The sequence below is a fragment of the Artemia franciscana genome, chromosome 11, assembly GCF_032884065.1.
Source record: "Artemia franciscana chromosome 11, ASM3288406v1, whole genome shotgun sequence".
In the NCBI taxonomy this organism is placed as follows: domain Eukaryota; kingdom Metazoa; phylum Arthropoda; class Branchiopoda; order Anostraca; family Artemiidae; genus Artemia; species Artemia franciscana.
The window spans coordinates 27243804-27268929 of record NC_088873.1 but is presented as its reverse complement, the minus strand read 5'-3'; the positions used below and the strand labels follow the sequence as shown (position 1 = coordinate 27268929).

General features: G+C 34.7%; 1 protein-coding gene across 3 annotated transcripts in view; it reads left to right on the top strand.

Moving 5' to 3' along the window:
• The first annotated feature begins 5218 nt into the window (after positions 1 to 5218).
• LOC136033032 (gem-associated protein 2-like) overlaps positions 5219 to 25126 on the top strand; it is a 29978-nt gene continuing 10070 nt past the window's right edge. For 2 of the 3 annotated variants that reach the window (XM_065713592.1, XM_065713591.1), the window contains exons 1-2: positions 5219 to 5389; positions 12559 to 12637. In XM_065713592.1, the coding sequence (XP_065569664.1) occupies positions 5271 to 5389; positions 12559 to 12637 (198 nt within the window). In that variant the 5' untranslated portion in view covers positions 5219 to 5270. The remainder of the gene's footprint in view (positions 5390 to 12558; positions 12638 to 25126) is intronic. The other variant, XM_065713590.1, reaches the window with a different exon arrangement.

The following is a 25126-nucleotide window of genomic DNA, read 5'->3' as shown; positions in this document are numbered from 1 at the left end:
CATATCAAACTGTCATTGGAGGAATAGTGCGCAAGGATTCTGTAATATGGTGCTATCTAAAGAATGAAACGACAAATGCTCAACCTTCTAGACCTACAGAATAGAGGAGGGAAACGAAAAAGAAAAGGAGGTAAAATATCATAAAAGTAAATCAGTTTCAGAATACCAAGGCTCTGGGCAACCAATCATTTGTGTGCGTCCAGATTTCCCATTTGATGCTGAGAACATTCTTAAAACAGTTTAGTTAGAAAAATGCTAGCTAATTTTTATTGGTATATGAGGTTTATCATATCTTACATAGTGTTGTCTAATGTTTACTGTTTAACCCCGTAAAAGTTTCTTTGAAATTTTGCAACGCAAAAGTTTTACTATTGGATAACAACTTGGATTTGATTTCAATATGTTTCTAAAGAGACTTTTTCAATAAATGTAATACTTTTTGTTAATTTTTGAAAGTTTATACACCATTATACTCTCAAAAATAGCCGAGTAAGCTGGTGATTTGAAAAAAAACATAGGCCTTTGTAATAGATTAAATGAAAAAAACAAGTTTTTTAAATGAAAGTAAGGAGCGACGTTAAAACTTAAAACGAGCAGAAATTACTTCGTACATGAAAGGGACTTTTCCTCCTCAACGTCTCGCTCTTTACGCTAAAGTTTGACTCTTTCTCATAGCTCTACTTTTTAAAACAGTAAAGAATTTTAGCGTAAAGAGAGGGATGTTTTTGAATTAATGCATGTTTTGATCTTGGCTCTCCGCACATAAATAATTAAAACGAAATTTGCATATTAATTTTTTTGGCTAAATGGCTTTCTCAAAGTTTTAATCGGAAGATTTTGAGAAAAAAGGAGCGAGGGAGGAGACCTAGTTGCCCTCCAACTTTTTGATTACTTAAAAAGGCAACTAGAACTTCTAATTTTTTACAAATGTTTTCATTAGTAAAAATATACGGAACTTAAAAATTAACATACGTAACAAACTTCTATATTCGTATTTTTTTATTGCGTATATGAGGGGGCTCACCCCTCGTCGATACCTCGCTCTTTACACATAAGCTTAAATTTTTTCCCAATTCCATATGAATGAAACCTGCATCACAAAGGCCGTAGAATAAATAGTTGAAATTACTAAAAATACTGTAACGTGAAGAGCGAGGTGTTACGAGGGGGTAAAAGCCTCAAATGCGTAATGACTTCTATTCGCTTTAAGTTTTAATGCTGCTCCTCACTTTCAGTAGAAAAAACATTTCATATTTATTTCTTCATTGTTTTTTAAAAAATGCTAGAAAATCCTGCGCCCCCTTCATTGGAAGTCTCTTCCTCCATGAGATGTTCCTCCATGGAAAGATCCTCCCACTTAACCCCCCCTCAATTCTCCCCCAAACAAAAAAAAATCCCCCTGAAAACGACTATACACTTCCCAGTAACCATTACTATATACAAACGCAAATCAAAGTTTATAACTTGCAGCCCCTCCCACGGGGGCTGCGGGGAAGTAAGTCGTCCCCGAAGACATAGTAATTAGGTTTTTCGACTACGGCGAATAAAATTGCTATCTCATAATTTTGATCCGGTGACTTTTGGGAAAAAATGAGCCTGGGAGGGGGCCTAGGTGCCCTCCATTTTCTTGGTCACTTAAAAATGGCACTAGAACTTTTAATTTCCGTTAGAATGAGTCCTATTCCGAAATTCTAGGACCACTGAGTCGATCCGATCACCCCTGGGAAGAAAAATAAATGAATAAACACGCATCCATGATTTGTCTTGTGGAAAGAAATTCGAAATTTCACGTTTTTTTAGATAGGAGCTTGAAACTTCTACAATAATGTTTTCTGATACGCTGAATCTGATGGTGTTATTTTCGTTAAGATTGTATGACTTTTAGGGGGTTTTCCCCCTATTTTCTAAAATAAGGCAAATTTTCTCAGGCACGTAACTTTTGATGGGTAATCTTGATGATACTTATATATTTGAAATCAGCATCAAAATGCAATTCTTTTGATGTAACTATTTTTATCAAAACCCCATTTTTTAGAGTTTCGGTTACTATTGAGCCGGGTCGCTCCTTACTATAGTTCGTTACCACGAACTGTTTGAAAATATAAAATTTTTTGCGGAAGTCAGGCTCGAAGCTCAATCCAGAGCCCTTTTAACAGAATCATCAACAAATCACACCTGCTGTTGGTCAGTCAGTGTGAAAAAGTGGCTCAGGGATAAATCTGCACCTCAGTTCAGAACTACGAGCCTGCCAGGGATAGCCCTCGGCATATTCAATCCCAAAAAATCTGCTTCTCATGCATGTGTTAGTAAATAAAATTTGCATGCTGGATCTAATTCTACTTTTGAAACCACAGTTATAAGAAAAAATAGGTGACCAAAATCACGTCTGCCAAATCTATATAAAAAGAAAAAACGTTCAAATAAACAAAGAATGAATATTAGAAATAAGAAATTCAGAGAAAAGGGGCTTAAACGTGAAGATCATAAAGTTTATATTGTAAGGCATCCCTCCAGTAAGAATGTCACTTACTGTAAATGCTGCCTACAAAAAGCGTTTGGAGTGTAAGTCGTTTATTTTGGCATGTTGAAATTAATTTCCATTTAAGAAATCTCTATAGTGTGGAAAATCAATCTAAGGTTATAGAGAACATTGAATTACTTGTAAGTGATAGATCAAAAGAAAAGCTATTGCTTACAGATAAAGTTGTTAAGTAAGAACTGTCTCTTACAGCATAGGCAGTGTCTAATGAACAGGACATAAGCAGTATGTATACGTTATCTAACGTCCTCAAAGCTTGTGCTACTGACTTGCCAACTGTTAAACTTTTTAATGTGCAAGAACTAAGACTACTCCTCTAACCAAAAATGTGGTTGTCACTTTTACCATTAAGAAACTCAGTGATAAGCTTAAAAGAAGGAAATTCTAAATCGTTGTCGGAGAAAGTGCACACAGGACTGGATCTAAGTCTTAGTGATTAAATTGTGTTATTCTTTCTTTGATTTAGGTGAAGTACAAGAATATTTTCTTGCTCCACCCGAGGTTCACGATGCCAATATAAAAGGATTCAAGACATTCATTTATAAAGTATTCAAGGGCCAACACATTAGGTACTCAAATATAATTAGTTTTGGTTCGGACAATGCAAGGGCAATATTAGGTGAATATAACGGCCTAGTCACTCTAATTAAGAAGGATTTACCTGGGACTGTATTAATTGGTTGTCTTTGTAATTCCCTTTCGTTCTATTTGTTTGTGACCCGCAATAACCTCAATATGATATCTTGGAATGGGGTTAGACATTTATAAATATATATAAGGTGGTGCTAATCGACAACTAGAGTAGAGGGAATTTCAGTATTTTCTACAGGCTGTGGAGCACTAGCTTGTCTACCCATATACAACGAGATGGTTTGTGGTTGAAACTGTTGCCGACCGCTTGATTGATCACTTAGTGATGCTCAGTGAATTTTTTAAGATACAATTCTTCCAGGGAAATGATTTGAGTGCTGTCAATCTTTGTATAGGTATAGTAAATAAAATTATTTTGCTTGTTTCTTAAATACGTTTTATCCTTTGTTTACAGAACAAACATTGCATTTTAGAGAGTGGACATAGAAACCACAAATTAACGTTTAGTGCTTCACCTTTTATTATAAGGCTCAATTTCACTTGCAAAAGTTAACTGAAGCCCGGAAGAACTGGTCCATTTTCAATTGTTGTTTTGGATCCTCGAAACTTCAAGAGTATTGAAAACGTGCATTTTAGTGCAGAATTTTAGCTATAAAAATTTGGAAGCATCGAAAGAGTGGCTGAAGATCACTAAATGGAAGAGTTAAAAAGAAGATATTTGCCATTTTAAGTCTTTCAAGTAAACTGACAATACATTTTAATAAACTGACAATACCTTTTATTGGATGAAATTCAAAGTCTATCTCCAGTCTAGACAGGGGCGGATCTAGAGCAAAATCTTGTTGGGGGGGGGGGGGGTGGAGCAATGTGACAAGGGCGCCAATTAGTGAAATCTTAGGGAGCCTAATGTGACAAAGGTGCTAATTGAAGACCAAATTGGCAAATCTATTCTAAAAACTGAGGGTAAAAACAGAAAAATGGAAAAAAGGTGCCATAAAAGATCTTTGGGGGGCCCTGGGTCCCCCTCCTTGCCCTTTGGAACCACCAGTGATACTAGACAAGTAAATTCAATTGTTCTCCGGCTTAAGATATTTAAAGGGTCCTTCTCACATGTTGACCTTAAGACATTAAATACAGAGTAGAGGTGTTTTTTTTTTATATAATAAGGGAAGCAGATTCAGATGTTAACTCCTTGATAATTAATTTTGGAAGAGTGTTACCAATTCGAAGGATGAAGTTGACAGTCCTTATTTACAATATTTTTCGAATTTTATACTAATATTGACTTGTCTACCCTATTTCACTGCTAAATCAGAGCGTCAGTTTTCAGAGATAAAAATGTATAAGACCCCATTACGCAGTAGACTCAATCCCAGAACTATATTTAGCCTTATGCATATTAGAAGAACTGTTACTGGATATTCTTGTTAGGAAAGCAACCAAATGCAAGAAATAGCCTAACAAGTTAACCATATTCCTAAATTGATTATGTTTGCTTCACTTAGCTAGTGTCTGAGTGCGAAGCTAATTTGAAATTGAATCTCAAAGGAGTGTCTCTTACAGATATATGTGCAGATTTTGCTAAATAAAAACACCATTTTCATTTATCTTTTTCTTAAGAAATATACTAAATTACGTAAAAATAAATGTACAAATTAAGCCACAATTTGGCAGAGCTTGGCCAAATTTGCTTCATGTATATGCCCCCGATTTTTTTTTAATTTTTTCACATTCTTAGGTTGTTTTAAAGCTGATGAAAATTGATTTAATACAACTGAATCAGCTCGTATTTTTTTAATGTGTAAGAAGTATTACTATTCTGCTCCAAAAGCAAAAAGGGTTTAGATTTTTAAAAGATTTGAGATGGAGTTTTCAAATTTTTTAATCAAGATACAGACGAAAGCTATTTCTTAAAATGTAGGGGTGTTTTCTATTTTTCAATGAAATTGCATACTTTTATAAATTTAGGGGAGGCAACTGCCCCCTTCAAATTGTCGTTCTTAAGACCGAAATAAATGTACACTGTACTGAAAAGCAATTTTTATATCAAAAGACACATTGTTATGCGGTTGGCAATAGCAAATCTTTTTGTATAGTTCGGCAATGCTGCATAGATGCATTCAATAAAAGAATTTAAAGAATGGAAGATGTGAATGATCAGGAAGAATATGGAGTCAAGAGAGCATTCTTCGTTCCAAATGATGTGTTTAACCCTGAAAATGCTCCAACAACTGGTTTGGAGTACTTACGGAAAGTCATGTAAGAAAAATAAAAGATTTCAGGAATTGTGAAATAGGGCTTGCCTAGGAATAGGCTATTGTTCAGGAATGTCTCAAGCCAAATTATTCAGATTGGAAAAACCAAATTTACTGAGTGCTTTTATTATTGTAAAGTTCTAGATGAGGGTATTTTCAGGTATAAATGTGCAATTATTCCTTCTCAGAAGGAAACATTAGGGTAAACTGACTGGTAGTTGGTCACAGACATAATCTCAGGCAGAATCTTTGATTGGATTGCAACATGCCCAATAATCAGTCAAAATACTTTAATCGTGGGCACCCAATCTCAGTCAGAGACTTGCTTTTTCTGAGTCACTTCCAAAAAACCTGTTTAGATATTCTTTGCAAAGATCTATGACTCAGACTCTATGTCTGGTTATTAGACATTTTAATGTCTTGAAATTTGTTATTTTAAATTGGATTTTCAGAACAAAAATAGTGGATCCAGGATTTTCTTTGGGGGGGGGGGATAATAGGTTGCTTACATAAACTTGCAAACAAAGAAATACCCACAATTTAAAGGGAACCTCAACAATTATGCATCATAGGGTAGTGGAAATGGTCTAAAGTACTAAAGAGTTTGGCCTTTATTTTAATGTTTTAAGATGAACAGAGGAGGTGATATGTTGTATAATGCAGAGCTTAAATTAGATGAAAATAGGCAGTAAAAGTGGCCACCATTTCTCACAAAAACTTAAATTAATAAATTTTGTGCTTCTCATGCATTTATTTTCTATTATACAAATTCCCTAAAAAACTACTAGGCTGTGTTGTAAAAGCCACCCCTTTTTGCAAAAAAAGGCAAACCCAAAAAACCAAAACAGACTGCCAAAAAAGTAATGATAGGCCTATCAATTTCTTTGCCTTAGTGCCATAGCAAGACAGACTCAAAAACAAATTTTTGACAGTAAAAAGAAGTTAGGATTTTAAATTTCTCCTCCTTGTTATTACAAAATGAAGATCTTTGCCTTGCAGTTGGCTTTTGTAGTAATACAGACATATTCCATTGATAAATCTAAATTTAATTAAATAATTTTTGGCAGTATACAACATTAGCAAAATTTAACAAAGACTACATAAAGTGACTAAAATCTTCTTTCAAACTGGTTTGCAAAAAAAATGGTCTTAATATTGAAAAATTTATGAAAAACTCAACTACTAAATAAATTACAAAGAAAAATTACTTTTGTCCAGACCCAAACCAGAGCAAGCAGTCCCAACCAAAAATACAACATCATGTCATGGGGGGTGTGTGTGTGCCCCTGTCCCCTCCTTGGATCCACCCCTGTTCTGAATGAAAGATTTAGCTGCCATTTGAAGACTGGGCTGCTTTGAGGTGAAGACGCTTACATGAGTGAATTTCAAATGCTTAAAACAAATTTAATCAAACAGTTTGTGGTAACAAACTGTAGTAAAGAGCGACCCAGCTAAATAGTAACCAAAACTCTAAAAAAATGGAATTTATATATCAATAGTTACATCAAAAGAATTGAATTTTAATGCTGATTTTAAATATATAAGTTTCATCAAGTTTAGTTATACCTATCAAAAGTTACAAGACTGAGAAAATTTGCCTTATTTTAGAAAATAGGGGAAAACGCCCCTTAAGAGTGATAGAATCTTAATGAAAATCACACCATCAGATTCAACATATCAGAGAACCTTACAGTAGAAGTTTCAAGCTCATATCTGCAAAAATGTTGAATTTTGTATTTTTTGTCATATTTTTTCCAGGGGTGATTGTATTGACCCAGTGGTCCTAGAATGTTGCCAGAGGACTCATTCTGACGGAAATTAAAAGGTCTAGTGCCCTTTTTAAGGGACCAAAAATGGAGGGCATCTAGGCCTCCTCCCACGCTCATTTTTTTCCAAAATTCACTGCATCAAAATTCTGAGATAGCCATTTTATTCAACATAGTCGAAAAACCTAATAACTATGCCTTTGAGGATGACTTACTCCCCCACAGTCCCCATGGGAGGGGCTGCAAGTTATAAACTTTGACCAGTGTTTACATATAGTAATGGTTTTTGGGAAGTGTATTGACGTTTTCAGGTGAATTTTTTGGTTGGGGGAGGTTGAGGGATTTTGGGGAAAATTTTCCATGGGGGAAGAGAATTTCCATGAAGGGGGTGCAGAATTTTCCAGCATTTAAAAAATATGAAAAACTTTTTTCAACTGAAAGTAATGAGGAGCATTAAAACTTAAAATGAACAGAAATTATTATGCATATGAGGGATTCACTTCCTTCTAATACCTTGCTCTTTATGCTAAAGTATTTTTAGTATTTTCAACTATTTATTCTATGGTCTTTGCGATCCAGGGGCCATTCTTAAGGAATTGGGACACAATATAAGCTTTAGTATGAAAAGCAAGGTATTCACGAGGGGGCAAACCCCCTCATGAGTAGTAAAAACATACAAATATAGAAGTTTGTTATGTAAGTTAATTTGTAAGTTACAAAAACGTTTGTAAAAAATTAAAAGTTCTAGTTGCCTTTTTAAGTAGCCGCAAATTGGAGGGTAACTAGGCCTCCTCTGCTCCTTTTTCTCTAAAAATGTCCAATCAAAACTATGAGAAAAATATTTAGCAAAAAAAAATTATATGCAAATTTCGTTTTAATTATTCCAGTGTGGTTCTAAAAATGTCTGATCAAAACTATAAAAATCTGAAAAATTCTCCAAAATCTTGCTTAACCTATATGCTTCCTAAAATAGTTCACAATACTTTATCACCCCCTTATGTGCAAGTAAATAGGCTGAATTATGTATTATCTGTGCCATTTTTTTCTTCAAATAGATTTTATAGCAAAGAATCAATGAACAAAAAAATTAAGAAACAGAAAAAGTTTATAAGCCTACAAGACAAGATTTAGGGGGGGGGGCTAGAGGGGACAAGCACTCTAGGTTGCATGCCCAAGGGTGGCCAACAAGCTTAATTATAATATTTTTGGACAAGAATTTTAATGTTTACAGTATTGATGGTGTGGCCAAAGCTTCAGAAGGCAGTTATATAATTACATAATTTTTATAAAATGGAATTATAATCAAATAGTAAGTTTGTAACAGACATCAAAACCCCTTTCTAACTGCCAAAAATAAGACAAAAAAGTATCCTGAAGAGCTTAAATTTGAATTTCCTTGTAAATTGATCAGTATATTCAGAAAGAGCATAAAAAAAAGTTACAAGTGGTATGTTCACCTAAGTCATAGATCACCGCTGAAAATATCTTGAAATAGGCCTATACCCATTTTGTATATTTCCTATATATTTTTCCAGTGTGCAGTAGTGGTTCTAGGCCTAGGCATGAGCAGCTGCCTCTCCCATTTTTCTGACATCTGACATAATATTCCTTCTATTTTATATTTTTGCCCTCCTATGGTACACCTTGCCCCCTTCCCACAGATTATGAGGCATATGACCAATTACCTGTAAGTTGAATCAACAGTGGCAAAATCAAGAAATAGAAAAAAATATTGTTTTTCAAACATGTTTGTGGTTTTTGACAACTATATGAATTTTGAATAGTGTGCTTTTTCAAACATTGATGACAAATAAAAAATAAATCACCAAAAAAAATCAATATAACTGGAAAGAATTAATGAAAATTAACTCATTATTTAACATATAATGGTAATAATTCCTTGTAATCTTAGCAATTAAGATTTTATTTAACTTTTTTTTTTCAATGATATAGGCTAAATATAACAAAAACTATATGATAAAATTTTGTTTTCAGTGAAGTGCAAATGATGTGATATGCTTTAGAACTTTCATGGTTAAGGAAGGGGGCAGTAATATAACTCCTGGTTGTTTTAAGTTTGACTTGACTATTCAATTTATTTTTACTTCTTGTAAAATTTATTTTTTCATCTTTCAAGCACTCCTCACAACCATTAGTGAGGACAGGTGGAGATATAAGGCAGAAGGGATTTGAGGGAACATTTGAAATGAAAATTTCAAATGGCAATACAAATGGCCATAAATGGTTTAAAGCAAATGACCATGAATAAGCTCTTACATTCTTGAAATATTATGAAAAATATCTTTGTCCCATTCAAATTGCCCAAAAATTGAAGCATTTGTTCTTAAAGCATAGGACATACAAATTCAAACTATAGTTTAAAGAGTAGGAGAGGATTAAGGAGGAGTCAGTCCCCTATTCTCCCATGGGAAATGGAGTAATCTACTCTGGAGTAATTGCTACATTTCTTACAGATATATATATATATATCTTCTATATATATAAAAATAAGTTGTCTGTGTGTGGATGTGTGGATGGATGTGTGGATGGATGTGTCAGGTGACGTCACCTGAAAAAACTGGATTAGGTGACGTCAAAACTGAAAAAACTAAAAAAAGGCAAAAACTACAAAAAAAACTAAAAACTAATAAAAAAAATAAAAAAGCTAAAAAACTAAAAAAACTATAAAGGTAAAAACCAATAAAAAACTAAAAAAAAAACTGAAAAAACTAAAAAAAGGCAAAAACTACAAAAAAAAACTAAAAACTAATAAAAAAAGTAAAAAAGCTAAAAAACTAAAAAAACTAAAAAAACTAAAAAAAGGTAAAAAACTAAAAAAAATAAAAAATAAAAAAAAACTAAAAAAAAGGAAAAAACTGAAAAATAAGCTAAAATAAAGGTAAAAACCAATAAAAAACTAAAAAAAAAAAGGAAAAAACTAATAAATGACGACACTCAAAGAGAAAGCGACCAGGACAAAAAACTAAAAAAAAAGGCAAAAACTACAAAAAAACTAAAAACTAATAAAAAAAATAAAAAAGCTAAAAAACTAAAAAAACTAAAAAAAGGTAAAAAACTAAAAAAACTAAAAACTAAAAAAAAACTAAAAAAGGTAAAAACTAAAAGAACTAAAAAAGAAAAAAATAAATGACGACACTCAAAGAGAAAGCGACCAGGACAAAAGGAATGTTCGATTAGCAATCAACAAAGCACCGGGACACAGGGAGTATAAATGACGACCAGGACACAAGTAAAAAAAAAAATTAACAAAACTAAAAAGAAGGTAAAAACTACAAAAAAACTAAAAAGAAAAAAAACTAAAAACTAATAAAAAAACTAAAAAATCTAAAAATCTAAATAAACTAAAAAAGAAAAAAAAAGGAAAAAAATAAAGGAGAAAAACAAAACTAAAAAACGAATGTATATACAGACCGGTACACCGGGATACAAATGACGACCGGGACACAGGGAATATAAATAACGACCGGGACACAGGGACACAACTACAACGGGGACACCGGGGGAAACAGGGGGATATAAATGACGACCGGGACAAAAAAACTAAAAAGAAATAAAAACTAAAAACTAATAAAAAAAACTAAAAAATCTAAAAATCTAAATAAGCTAAAAAAGAAAAAAAAAGGAAAAAAATAAAGGAGAAAAACAAAACTAAAAAACGAATGTATATACAGACCGGGACACCGGGATACAAATGATGACCGGGACCCGGGACACAGGGAATATAAATGACGACCGGGACACAGGGACACAACTACAACGGGGACACCGGGGGAAACAGGGGGATAACCTGACAATCTATTTATATGCAAAGACAATGGGACAGCAAAGAATGTTGTATATTCGCAAGTTTTACGTAGTTAAAACCATATATATATATATATATCTATATTCACAGGTGGGACATAGGGACACAACTACAATGGCGCGTAACTATTATGGCGCGTAACGACTTACGCGCGCGGGGGGGCTTGGGGGGGGCGCGAAGCGCCCCCACCAACTAGGTGTTGGGGTGGCGCGAAGCGCCACCCCAACAGCTAGTATATATATATATATATATATATATATATATATATATATATATATATATATATATATCTTGTTCTTTGTTGTATTTTTTACTTATTTTGCCCCCCTCCCCCTTCCCCTTTTTTAATGTCCCTTTTAGTTCTTTTTCTGACTAGTATTTGTTTAAATTTAGTTTGAGCAGTTTTTATCTTCTTAACTTTTTAAAATTTAATTATTAGCTCATAAATGATTACTCATTATGATTTTCATTTTTTGTTGTTGTTTGTTGTATTTTTGCCAGATTTAGTGCAACCATTTGATTTGTCAACTATGAAGTCCAAGTTTGGCCATATTTGGGCTTGTGATAGAGATTTTTTTAAAATAAATATTTTATCTTACCCCATATATATGGAGTAATTTCTGCTTTGTTTAAGTTATAATGCCATTCTTTATTTTTATTTACCCATCAAAAGTTGTTATCCTAAGACACATTTGTAATTTTAAAAAAAAGAGGGAAAATACTCCATAAAGAGGACTAACTTGCTGAAAAATGCACCATCAAATTCAATGTTTCCATGTGCCATACAAAGTTATATTTAGTTGAATTGAAAAGATTTGATGAATAGCAAAGTAAAATTGTGTATTTTTGAAAATATTCATATTCATAGGAACTGGAAAAAACATCTTGCCCTGCCTTAAATTGAGCCTTTTTCTTTAAGAATAACAGATTTAAAAAGTTGTCATGTGAAACCAAGATTCAATAATTGTAATAATTATTTGTGAGGGTATATGCCTTCATTTTGCAAGCCATGGATATTTTGACTTTTCATAAAAATCCATACCATGAAGGAAAATAGGAACTTTGGAACAAATTTCAGGGGAATACTTAACTTAATAATGTAGTCTTCAAACCACTATTTTCCAATGTAGGCTATCTGTTTCCTCTATATTAATGATCTATACATTCATGAAAAGCCTGAATATCTGACTTGTGCAAACTAATAAACAGCCATAAAGCAAAAATAAGATATAGTAAAGGCTAATGTGTATTGAAACGTGGAACCCAACATTCTTTGATTAATTTTTTGTAAATTTAATATGAAAATATAATTAAATAATATAATAAATTTTATATATAAATTTTAATATGAAGTTCATATACTTCATATTTTTTCAAAATATGAAGTATATGAACCATATCCTCTGCCCCCCATCCACTGTAAGATGGTGTACGAGACATGTGTTATCATTTTTTTCATTATTCCAATTTTGTGCATTGGCATCTCTGGTAATTTTAAGAGTATTCTGTAGATAATAGACCTATTGTAATCTTAAAAGAGGGATTGTAAATGCTCCATTTTATTGATTATTTTATCATCAGGTTTGAAACAGCAAAATGTCCTGCAACTGTTGTAGCAGATGTAGACCCTTCATGGAAGAAAGTGTCAAGCAAAGTTGAGGTCAGTTTCATCTTATTTTTGGTATAGCTCTTTTACTTTAATTTTAATCCTTATTTGTGCTTACCTAGTGTTATTGCTTATTAGTTATTATTAGTTATTGCTTGCCTAGTGTGTGAGTGATATATTTACATAGTCCTTTATATTTAGCCTTACAATAGAAAGCACTAGCTGCAATCTTAACTTGACTTGAAAATTGAATTTTTTGGTTCTCGATTTGTCTTCTTTGGAAAATTCAGGGTGAAGTGTGACTTTTTTCTGTTCTTTGAAAGAATTCTGAACTGCCAGTTAATAGTCCCTTCAGGTCTGAATCTTGCTAAATTCCAACTTCATATGTCTCTAACTCTAAACACTTGAGTTAATCATAACGTGTCGTCACCTATGACTGAAAATGAAGGGATGGCAGCAGTAGGAATGTGACTGAATTAAATATTTGAAAAATCCTATTATCCATGCTCATCTGTGTCTGACTTGGAAGAAAAAATCCAAAGTAGCAACACTTCACAAGATTCTTTTTTTTTTTACTTTTTTCCCACTTTATTCATTTTAAATTGATTCTCATTTTGACTGAATAACATATTTGAAAATCTTGTTATTCAAGCTTGTTTGCCTGGCTCTAAAAAAATCCAAAGTAGCAAGACTTCACAGTATTTTCTTTATTTTATTTTTTTTTTGCTTTATTCATTTTGAATTGACTCTCATACTGTTGATTACAAACACACTAGCATACACATACGATGGATGGATGGATAAACGATGGATGGATGGATGAACGATGGAAGCTGGATGGAATAATTTTAGAAAAACAATTTGTGAAGTTGCTGATGGTGTCTTAGGGAAGAGTGCTAAGACTGCAACTAGGAATATTAGTGAAAAACCTTTATGTTTAATAGAGAGCAGAAGGGGTTTGTACAAGAATCATCTGAGTGATAGGTCGTTTGAAAACAAAAGGAATGTAAAGAAAGTGGAGAAAGCATTAAAATATGAATTAAGGAGATATGAAGTGGAGGCCATGGATAAAATTGCCAAGGATCTGGAAGATGCAGCTAGACAGCATCATAGCAAAATATTATACTGGCATGTTAATAAATTGAAAGGGAGTAGTCAATCCGGACTAGTCCCAGGTAAAGATAGGAATGGGGCCACAATTAGTGATAAAGAAAAAGTTAAAGAAAGATGGGTAGAACATTTTGAGAATGTGCTAAACCAAGATACAGTTACAGGAAAAGATATAGATGAAAATAAAAAAGTTTGTGATACCTTGGATGTGAAGGAAGATTTGTTTTGTGAGGAAGAATTAGCAACACTACTAAAAGGATCGAAAAATAATAAGGTTCCAGATGCTGATAGTGTGATAAATCAGTTTCTTAAATATGGTAGCTCTGAGGTAAGGAATAAGATACTGAAGATTATGAAAATGATTTTTGAAAAAGGGGAAGTACTTAATGATTTTAGGAAAACCTTAATTAAACCACTATATAAGAAAGATGACAAGAGTGAGTGTTGTGATTATCGAGGCATTAGTCTGGTCTCTTTAGGTAGCAAATCACTTAGTAATATGATACTTTTTAGACTGAGAGATATTGTAGGCAAAGTTTTAAGGGCAGAACAGTGCAGTTTTAGAAAAGGTAGAGGATGGTTTTCACTCTTAGGTTAATAATTGAGAAATCCCTTCGTTTTCAAACACCTTTGGTCCTCAGTTTTATTGATTATGAGCAAGCTTTCGATTCTGTTGATAGAAGAGCATTAGCAAAGGTCTTATCCTTATATGGTATACCAGAAAAATACATTAAAGTGATTTGTGCTATGTACGAGAATAATACTGCTGCGGTTAAGGTAGGAAATGAGGTTAGCAACTGGTTTTGTATTAAATCAGGAGTTAATCAGGGTTGTGTTCTACCCCCGTTTGTATGGATCCTTTTGATGGATTTCGTCTTAAGGAGCATAGGAAAGGCAATTGGAGACCACGGAATCGAATGGGGAGGGAAAACGCTCCTGGACTTAGATTATGCTGATGATTTAAGCATATTATATGAAAGTGTGAGCAAAATGAATGAATTTTTAGAGGTTTTGCGATTTCAGGGTGCTAGAATATGCTTGAAAATTAATGTCAAGAAAAGTAATTAAAGTCCCTAAGGCTAGAAATAAGTGAAGATGAAAAGGTGACATTGGGTAATGAAAACATTGATCAGGTTGGCAGCTTCACTTACCTTGGTAGTATTATTAGTAAAGAAAAAGGGAGCAGTGAAGAAGTTAAAAGTAGAATAGCTAAGGCTCAGGGTGTTTTTTCACAGTTAAAAAAAGTTTGGAAGGATAGAAAACCAAGATTAGAATATTGGAAGCAACAGTGATGACAGTGGTCAGATCTGGCTCTGAAGCATGGGCGCTCCGAAAAGCAGATGAAACTTTACTTGATGTTTTCGAGAGAAATTGCCTATGGATTGTTCTGGGTACTAGGCTGACGGACCGTATTTCAAACAGTAGATTGTACGAAAAATGTGGTTCAATCCCGCTTTTAGGGCTATAATGAAAGAAAGGTTGAGATGGCTAGGCCACATTCTGTGGATGAAGGATGACATATTGTCGAAGGTTGTCCTTTTTGCCCAACCGTCTGGGGCTACACGGAAAGCAGGTCGTTTCATACTTGTTTCGTTTCACTTGTTTCATAGTTCAAAATTTTGTCCTTGTCAACATTCAATGCTACGACAACTTTATCATGAACACACTTTTTTAAAACATCTCATCGTCGCTTTTTTAAAATAAGATGTAACTTCTTATCGCTCTAATGTAGGCTACGAATAATACTGTTAAAAAAATGATGAACTAAGTGCCATCGATGACCAGACACAGAGTACCACGGGGGTAGCCGCATAGAAAAAAATCATGCTCACCAATGACTATGTAAAGATGCTCGTCAAATGCGCATTCATTGTGCAAGCAATTTCTCTATGGGGTAATTGCATAGGACGCTCCTGAGGATCAATGTACTCTTGAAATATTTGATAAGATTTTGAAAATATCAGGCATGATTTTAGTATCATTTCATATTCCAAAAAAATACCATGGAAATTCATTTTGATGAAAATATTTGATATTTTGAATAATACATTTCCTTTATTATTATTATTTTTTTGTTTTTTTTTATTTTTTTATTTTATTTTTTCTTTAATCACTATGCCTACATTGATAGAATCAGTCACGCCATCAGTACTACTTGTTATAAATTTTATCCTAAAAAATTTGAATGCTTCGAATCCACTTCAAAACATAATTCATGACGTTATGTCATGACATGGCACTTATTTCATTTCGGGGTCATACACGACTTTTAACAGGGTTAAAAGTATCCCTTTAAATGCCCTTTTAAGTATCCCTAGGATTCCATTGTCTATTACCACGTTATTATTACGCTGCCGGTATGTTTGCTGGATATGGTATAGGATATTGGTACAAGAGTATGCTTTTCTTCTTTTTCCCTTCCGTTGAATAATAATATCCAAAACATGGCGATATGGGGTTATCAATCGCTAAAGTGTTACAGCAAGTACTATCAAGAAGCTTCGCTCATCATCAACTATTATTTTGTGGTTGCACTCTCTTTGAGTGGTTTTCTCTTCTTTGGGAAAATATTAAGCGTGTGACTTTTGAAAAATTCCCACTCACTTGCCTCTGAATCTTGATAAATTCCTGCTCACCTGCCTTTGCAATAACTTCCCACTTCATACGTCTCTAACTCTGAAAAGAATCCGACTTATCATTTGATAAAAAAAAATTATTCGCCTTTTTCAGACTCTAGTACACCACTTGTGAAACTGGTAGTAGTTTCTGTGTCTGAATTAATTTTCATATATTTCCCACTTCATGTCTCTAACTCTAAAAAGAATCCGATCTTCATTTGGTATCACAAGTGAATTTTCTTTTATTGTAAGTGTGTTTAATGTGATTTTAACACATGGAAGAAAAGTTCAAAAATTTCTATTTAAAAAATCCAAGTAAAAAAAAATTAGAATAAAAAGTAATTAAGATTTGCCTCAAGGGCCAAGCTTGCAAGCTGTCCGAAGGCAGTTCTTATGCGTATTTTTGTTTTTATATCGCTCTTTACCGTCCCCTGAAGGTCCAAGTTCAAAATGGATTGACATCCAAAGTTTAAGAATGGCTAGTAGAGAGGGGTGTTTTTTTAGATTAAAGATGATATTTCATATACAAACACATACAACATAGTGTCAATATAAATTTAATGGGATATGGTGGGAACGTATTTATAGGATATTACTCATTTCATTTAATTGTTAAATCATAAAGTGATATGTGAGGTTTTTCAGCAAGCACAGAAAGGGCTTATTTGTTAGGAAGTGTTTATTAATTTTGTCGCCTTTAAAAAGGCCACACGTTGGGTACAGATAGTTGAATGGGAGAGTTAAAAACATCTGCTACTTATCACCATTCATTACCCACTTGCTTTAGTCCCAATGTCTCTCACTGATTTCGTTCTTCTTCTTCCTGGAATGCCTTATACACATATTCCGAGAACGAATTTGTCTAAGAACCCGTGTACTAAAAAATCGGATCTAGGCTTTGGGGTTTTGTATTCTACATGGATGGGTCGTTTTTACCATTTTTTGTGTTTTAATTGCTTTTTTCTGTCTTTTAATAACGCTTTAAATTTGTTTTATTAATAAAATTTGTTTGTACAAAAGCTTTCATTCTTTAGATTTCTTCTTCCAGGACGAATCTTCAATACGTAATCATTTACGCAATGAAATGTCTAAAGCCAATGCTGTGTATCATCTCATGATTCAATAGCTAACTTACCCTGTCTAGGTCACTTTAGAAAATTAATAACGCTGTAATAGGCAGGCGGATCTAATAGAGCAAAAATCAATAGCATTAGCATGCTTGTGTGCTCTCATGTGGAAAGGGATGGAAACATGCGACCAATTTAATCGTTCTAGTAAGCGGGGCGGGGGATTCTCCTTGCATGCAATAGGTTATCACGCAGAAACTATTCCCCGAATCAAAATGTTATGAATAGTTTGTTGGTCCAGATGGTTAAGGCTCTTTTATGGTCGTTGGGGAAATCTCTGGTCTTATATTCGATTTTTAAAGCGGATAAAAATCTTTAAATTATAAAGGTTCCCTGAGAAAAAAGAAAAGCTTATTGACAGAAAAATCTCTTTAAAGTATTATTAACAACCCATGTGTCCATTGTCATTACCTATGGTCGCTCCTATTACGTCATTCCCAATAAGCATACCAAGTCACGTTAGATTAGGTTACCCCCAATAAATCTATCAGGATTACGTTACATCCCATGTGTGTACCATCATTACGTAACACTCACGTGTGTGTCCCCCTTTGTTACAACCGGGGATTCTGCGCTTGACTAGCTGACTCTAACAAGTCCTATTACGTAACAACCAAAAAAATCTCTATAGTTTTAACGTTTGCGTAACTAAACAAAAGCCCTATTACATGAGAACCAAAGAAATCCTGCAGTAAAGAAGCCCTGACCCTCGTGGGTTTTTAAGTAATTAACACATGCATCGTCTAGAAAACACTCCATATGACGTAATAGGCAAAAGTAAACACACCATATTATGTAACAACCGAAAGTTATGGAACAACAAAACCCTATTGCATAACAACCAAAGAAATCCTGGTTTGACAGGCCCCTTAAGGTTTTATAAATACTCCCTATTACGTAACAGGCAAAAGTAAACAATCCCTATGACATAGGTGTCCTATACTGTTACAGGAGTGCTATAGTATTACCCGAGACACATTTGTGCGTAATAATTTCTTGAGGGACCAGTAGCTCAATTTGTACAACCCCTGTGAGTGCCTTTAAAAGCATTATGCTGTCACTACTTCGGTAGTACTGATGTGTTTTTTTTTTTTTTTTGAGGCTAGTGGGTTACCGTTACATAATAGGGAGATTTTTAGTAGTTCTTTCAAAAGCTAGTTCTTATATCTGCCTGCGTTATATGAATTCTATTATCTGCAAGTGCCAAATGGCACTAAAAATGGCCCTATTGTGATATTTCTCTACGAATGGGGCTAGTGGGCTACCAGAACATAATAGAGAGATGTTTAATAGCTCATACAAAATTTATTTCTCATAGCTATGTTCTTCCCACAAGTTCCACCATCTGCAAGTAACAAATAGCACTAAAAATTGAATTTTTGGTGCCACTTGGAAAAAGTGGAAAAGTGGAAGAGCTTGAAATTATAAATCGGTACTATTGTAATAACTATGATTCAAAACCCTTAATTGGAGGTTTACAAGATCCCCTCCCAACCCTCTTAGCAAGTTTCCGAAATTGTCTGATCACCAGCAGGCTACTTTAACATTAGCAGGACTAACAGGTTTCCAGAACATTAAATAGAGATGTTTAATGGTTCATTCGGACAGAAATTAAAATCGCTATTGCCATTTTTAAGCTACCCAAAAAGATTGGATGGCAACTAGCCCCCTTACTCCCCAAACGCCACCTGACCCAAGTTTGAGGTAGCCTCTTTGTTCGAAATAGTTCAAATTCCAACAAATATGCTTTTAGTGATGATGTGACCCTCCACAGTCACTGCGGAAAGGGCTATGCGAGGTATCGGGCATATTGGTATCGTGCGTATCTATATCCGGCGTATTGGTGTCGCGCATTTTGGTATCGGGTCTTTTTTCAATCATTGTTTTGTGCCTTCTATATGATTTTTTATTAAAATGGGACAAAGATTAATTCTGAAAATCAAAGTTTTTTTGAGGGAAGTAAAGAGCAAAGATGAAACGACCCAAAATTATTACTTCACAGCCTATCTAACACATATCGATAAAACTAGTGCGAATAAAGCAGCTGGTAATATGTGTGTAGGATTATAGAAAACTAGTGCTTTACTGAAAGCCCAAAAGCCAAGTACGAAAAACAAGAATATTGATTTAGGAGTGAAAAGTGAGTACTTAGCCTCACAACAACATATTAATCTATAACACTTGCGAATAACACTCGTGTGTAGTCTCGCACGAGATTTGATATCAGTAAGAGTAAGTAAACAATTAAAATTATCTTAAAAACCTAGAGGTTTTCTTTTCTAGAGTAATTTCTGTTGGTTTTAAGTTTTAATGTCGCTTATTACTTTCAGTTAAAAAAACTAGTTTTTTTTTTTTTTTTATTTAATTTCTGAACGTCTTTGAATTAATGCATGTTTGATTTTGGCTCTCCACACATAAATTATTAAAATGAAATTTGCATATTAATTCTTTTTTTGGCTAAATGGCTTTTTCTTAGTTTTGATCAGACGATTTGTGAAAAAAGGGGTGGGGGAGGAGCCCTAGTTGCCCTCCAATTTTTTGGTTATTTGAAAAGGCAACTAGAACTTTTAATTTTTAACGAACGTTTTTATTATTAGAAAATATACGTACCTTAAGAATTAACTTACGTAACGAGCTTTTATATTCTTATATTTTTATTATGTATATGAGGGGGTTTGTCCCCTCGTTAATACCTTACTCTTTACACAAAAGCTTAAATTTTGTCCCAACTCTTTAAGAATGATCCCTGAATCAGAAAGGCCGTAAAATAAATAGTTGTAATTACTAAAAATACTTTAGCGTAAAGAGGGAGGTATTTAGGAGGAGATGAACCCCTCATATCGGTAATAATTTGTTCGTTTTATGTTTTAATGTTGCTCCTTACTTTCAGTTGAAAAACTTTTTCATATTTAATTTTTCATTGTTTTTTTTTTATAATAATGCTAGAAAATCCTGCGCCCCCTTCTTTGAATTTCTCTTCCCCCAAGACATATTCCTCCAAGGAAAAATCCTCCCATAAAGCCCCCTCCCCTCAACCCCCTCCAACTAAAATAATCCCCGTGAAAAACGTCTGTACACTTCCCAATAACCATTACTGTATGCAAACACTGGTCAAAGTTTGTAACTTGCAGACCCTCCCCTGGGGATTGTGGGAGGAGTAAGTCATCCCAAAGACATAGTTATTATGGTTTTCGACTATGCTGAACAAAATAGCTATCTCAAAATTTTGATCCGTTAACTTTGTGTAAAAATGAGCGTGGGAGGGGGCCTAGTTGCCCTCCAATATTTTTGGTCACTTAAAAAGGGCACAAGAAGTTTTCATTTCCGTTAGAATGAGCCCTCTTGCGACATCTAGGACCACTCGGTCGACACGGTGACCCCTGAAAAAAAAAACAATAAGAACAAACTACGCACCCGTGATCGGTCTTCTGGCAAAAAATTACGAAGTTCCACATTTTTGTAGATAGGAGCTTCTATAGTAGGGTTCTCTGATATGTTGAATGCGATGGTGTGATTTTCGTTAAGATTCTATGACTTTTAGGGGGTGTTCCCCCTATTTTCCAAAATAAGGCAAATTTTCTCAGGCTCGAAACTTTTGATGACAAATACTAAATTTGATGAAACTTATTTAAATCGTTTATATAAATCATATATTTAAAATCAGCATAAAACTCCGATTCTTTTGATGTATCTTTTATTATCAAAATTCCGTTTTTTAGAGTTTCGTTTACTATTGAGCCGGGTCGCTCCTTACTACAGATTATCTGACAAGGCGCAAATATTCCGTTCCCCTGACTCGCTTCCCTTAATCAAGTACTTTTATTCCAGCCCATCTTCCGATTTAAAGGGCTAATTTTGTGGCTATTTCTTTTACCCTGTCTGACACTCTGCTAAATCCTCCACAGGAACCATGCAAAGTGGTGTGTATTACAGACCAACTACAGAAGTAGCTCGGTACCCTTTTTGAGAAACAGCATTTCCAAAATCCTGACCGCTAGCTGCAAAATTTGCCGATCAGCTTCTCTCACGCAATGGGTGATGCTCTCACGCATGATGATGCAGAAGACCATCGAGGGAGGATCCTCTATAGGAGATCATCTGTGACAGGGTGGTAAGATCCAGATCTGCTGACAACGGCCTCTGCAAAGGGCTGCCTTGGCCCTTTTAGGGTACGTGCAAGACTGGAGACCATGTGGTCAACTCTATTTCCACTTGAGGAGTGGCACCCCTCGAGGAAATTATTGCCTAGTAAACGACATGATATTTGCACGGGATTCTGAATAAAGGATAGTTATTCTGGGCTTAGTCCGTTTTGGCGGACGTTTCGGGCTGAAAAACCTCTTCCTAGCCGATTTATCTACAACAGCTTGCCTATCCGTAGTAGCATAATATTTGTAGGCATGAATATATAATTAGTCAGAGGTAATAGGCTTGAGATTTTCTGTGCAGGATTTCGACTCTCGTTGATAGAAGAGCATCACCATGGGCTGAAAACCCTGTTGTGACTAAGGTGGGCAAAGGATTGCATAAAGCCCCTATTCATACTGGAGGTCCCAAGGACTTCTTGCTGTCCGATTCCAAGCCGGTTTAAGCGCTTCAGTGTATACTTGAGATGTGCTGGCCCCCATCCCGCGCTGGTATCCGGGACCATTGCTTTTCCTGAGGCTTAAACAATTTCAATGATTTAAACAATATAAAATGGTAACTTGGAATGTTACGACGTTAACAAAAAAACAAAAAAAACAACTATAATATAGACATTTTGACGGACGAATTCCGTTTGACTGACTGGAGTTATTAGGAGTTTCAGGAACTCACATCCCAGGAGTAGGAAGTATGAAATTAGGTGATATAGAATTTACTTACTTAGGCAGGAAGGATGGGGTACATAGACAGGGAATAGGACCCATTATGAATAAGGAAGCTGCTTGTTTAGGCTGGGAAGGTATTCATAATAGAAATACTAATTGCTCATTCTATGACTAAATAATATGAAAAAAACTTCGTTTTCTTAAAGAGTTAAAGAGGCTGCGTCCCAAAGTCGAACCTTAAAACGTACAGGAATTAGAAGAGGCAGTTGGGGGGCTGCCGCCCCCCAAACCCCCAGCTTTTAAAGACTCTTTTGTACAGTTTTTTTTTGTGGGGGTACTTCATTGTTACTAATTACTAGTTTCGGCGCAATGGTTCTCCTGTCCTCTTGTGTTTAACATTTTTCGAAGTTATTCCATTATTCATTGATTTCAATTTTTTGTTAATTAAAAGAGGGCCTTTCCGAAGCCAAGAGCGGGGGGTTAGCAAAAAAACAAAAAACCTGTACAAAAGAGTCTTTAAAAGCTGGGGGTTTGGAGGGCGGCAGCCCCCCAACTGCCTCTTCTAATTCCTGTACGTTTTAAGGTTCGACTTTGGGACGCAGCCTCTTTAACTCTTTAAGAAAACGAAGTTTTTTTCATATTATTTCTGTACGTTTTTCTACAATCCATGGTGGATGTAATTTAATAATTCCTGTACTCCTCGTACAGGAATTAGGAGAGGAACTTGGGTGGCTGCCGCCCCCCCCCGCTTTTAAATCATTGTATAAAATAGAAAAAAAAATAGATAGAATGACCGAAATGTTTCTTTTGCTCATAAGAAGCTAATATTCTGTTATCTCTCAATTGATAAGCTGTCCAGGTGTTATCAAAATTATACACTTTTATTTTGATGTTGTTAAAAAAAACCACCCGTAAGGGACTTGAACCCTTACCAGAAGATTAAAAGTCCCACGCTCTACCGACTGAGCTAATCACTTACATGTGTGTAAATATAACTTCTCAATAACTTTTAAAAATTTCAAATTAACATGGGCTCTTATGGAGAGAAATGCGTTAATTAAGTAGCTAATGCGTGGTTTCTGGAAAACAGGGAAGGAGTTATCGGATCGAGCTGAAATTTCGCGGATAAGCTTCTGGGCCGTAGGGGACCTTAACTTGTGAATTTCAGCCCGATCAGACAACGTTAAAAGGGGGGGGGGTGGGGTTGGGGGGTCGAAACTTTCTGGGGGTTAAGATTTTCCTACGAAACTTTGAAGGGCACTTACTCGGAGAATTCCGCATCAAATGAGTCCTCGTACACCCAGATCCGATGTCGGATGTGACCTGTAGGCGTCGAGAAAAAAAAAGAAAATGAATTTTAAGTGGCTATGCGTGGTTTCTGGAAAACAGGGAAGGAGTTATCGGATCGAGCTGAAATTTCGCGGATAAGCTCCTGGGCCCTAGGGGACCTTAACTTGTGAATTTCAGCCCGATCGGATAACGTTAAAGGGGGGCTGGGGTTGACGGGTCGAAACTTTCGGCCAGATTTTCCCCATGAAGGAAAAGTTGGAGGGGGATGAAATTTTGCAGGTTTCTTAGTTGGAGCTCGGGCTACGAAATGCATACCTCCCCATCCCTCTGCGACCACTGGAACCAAAGATCGCTTAACATTGTCGTGTGTCGCCTCTTTATAGAGGCACGAGTGTGCCTCCTTGAAAGTGCAGGGTATCAGCTATAGTTGTATATGCCCCTCTAAAACCAACTGACGGGGATAGTAGTCACTCAAATGAATTTTACTTACAGTTACAGGAGCAAACAGACAAGGTCCCATGTAGAAATAGGGTGTTTTTGCTTGGGAAAATTTCACACCCTCGTCGGTACAAATAGGGATAGATGGTATCCTAGACTAGATAAATTTGGTGTAGGAAAAGAAAACAATAATGGCTACAGACTGCTGCAATTTTGTAGGTTCAACAATCGAGTGATAACCAATAAATAAAAAAAAGTAGTTTTTTGACTGAAAGTAAGGAGCGACATTAAAACTTGAAACGAACAGAAATTACTCCGTATATGAAATGCGTTTTCCCCTCCGCAATCCCTCGCTCTTTACGCTAAAGTTTACAATTGTTTTAAAAATTAGAATTGTGGCAAAGAGTCAAACTTTAGCGTAAAGAGTGAGGGATTAGGGAGGGGAAAACCCATTTCATATACGGAGTAATTTCTGTCCGTTTTAAGTTTTAATGTCGCTCCTTACTCTCAGTTAAAAAACTATTTTTTTTTTTATTTAATTTCTGAACGTTTTTGAATTAATGCATGTTTGATTTTGGCTCTCCGCACATAAATTATTAAAATGGAATTTGCATACTAATTTTTTTTTTTGGCTAAATGGCTTTCTCTTAATTTTGATCAGACGATTTTGAGAAATAAGGGGTGGGGAAGGAGGCGTAGTTGCCCTCCAATTTTTCGGTTACTTAAAAAGGTAACTAGAACTTTTAATTTTTAACGAACGTTTTTATTAGTAAAAAATATACGTAACTTAAGAATTAACTTACGTAACAAACTTTTATATTCTTATATTTTTGTTATGTATATGAGGGGGTGTGTCCCCTCGTTAATACCTCACTCTTTATACTAAATCTTAAGTTTTGTCCCAATTATTTAAGAATGACCCCTGAATCAGAAAAGCCGTAGAATAAGTAGTTGAAATTACTAAAAATACTTTAGCATAAAGAGCGATGTATTCATTTCCTCCTAAATATATTGCTCTTTATGCTAAAGTATTTTTAGAACCCCTCATATGCTTAATTATCTCTGTTCTGAAAACTTTTTCATGTCTATTTTTTCATTGTTTTTTTAGTTTTTTTTATTGTATTTTTTTTTCATTGTTTTTTTATAGTA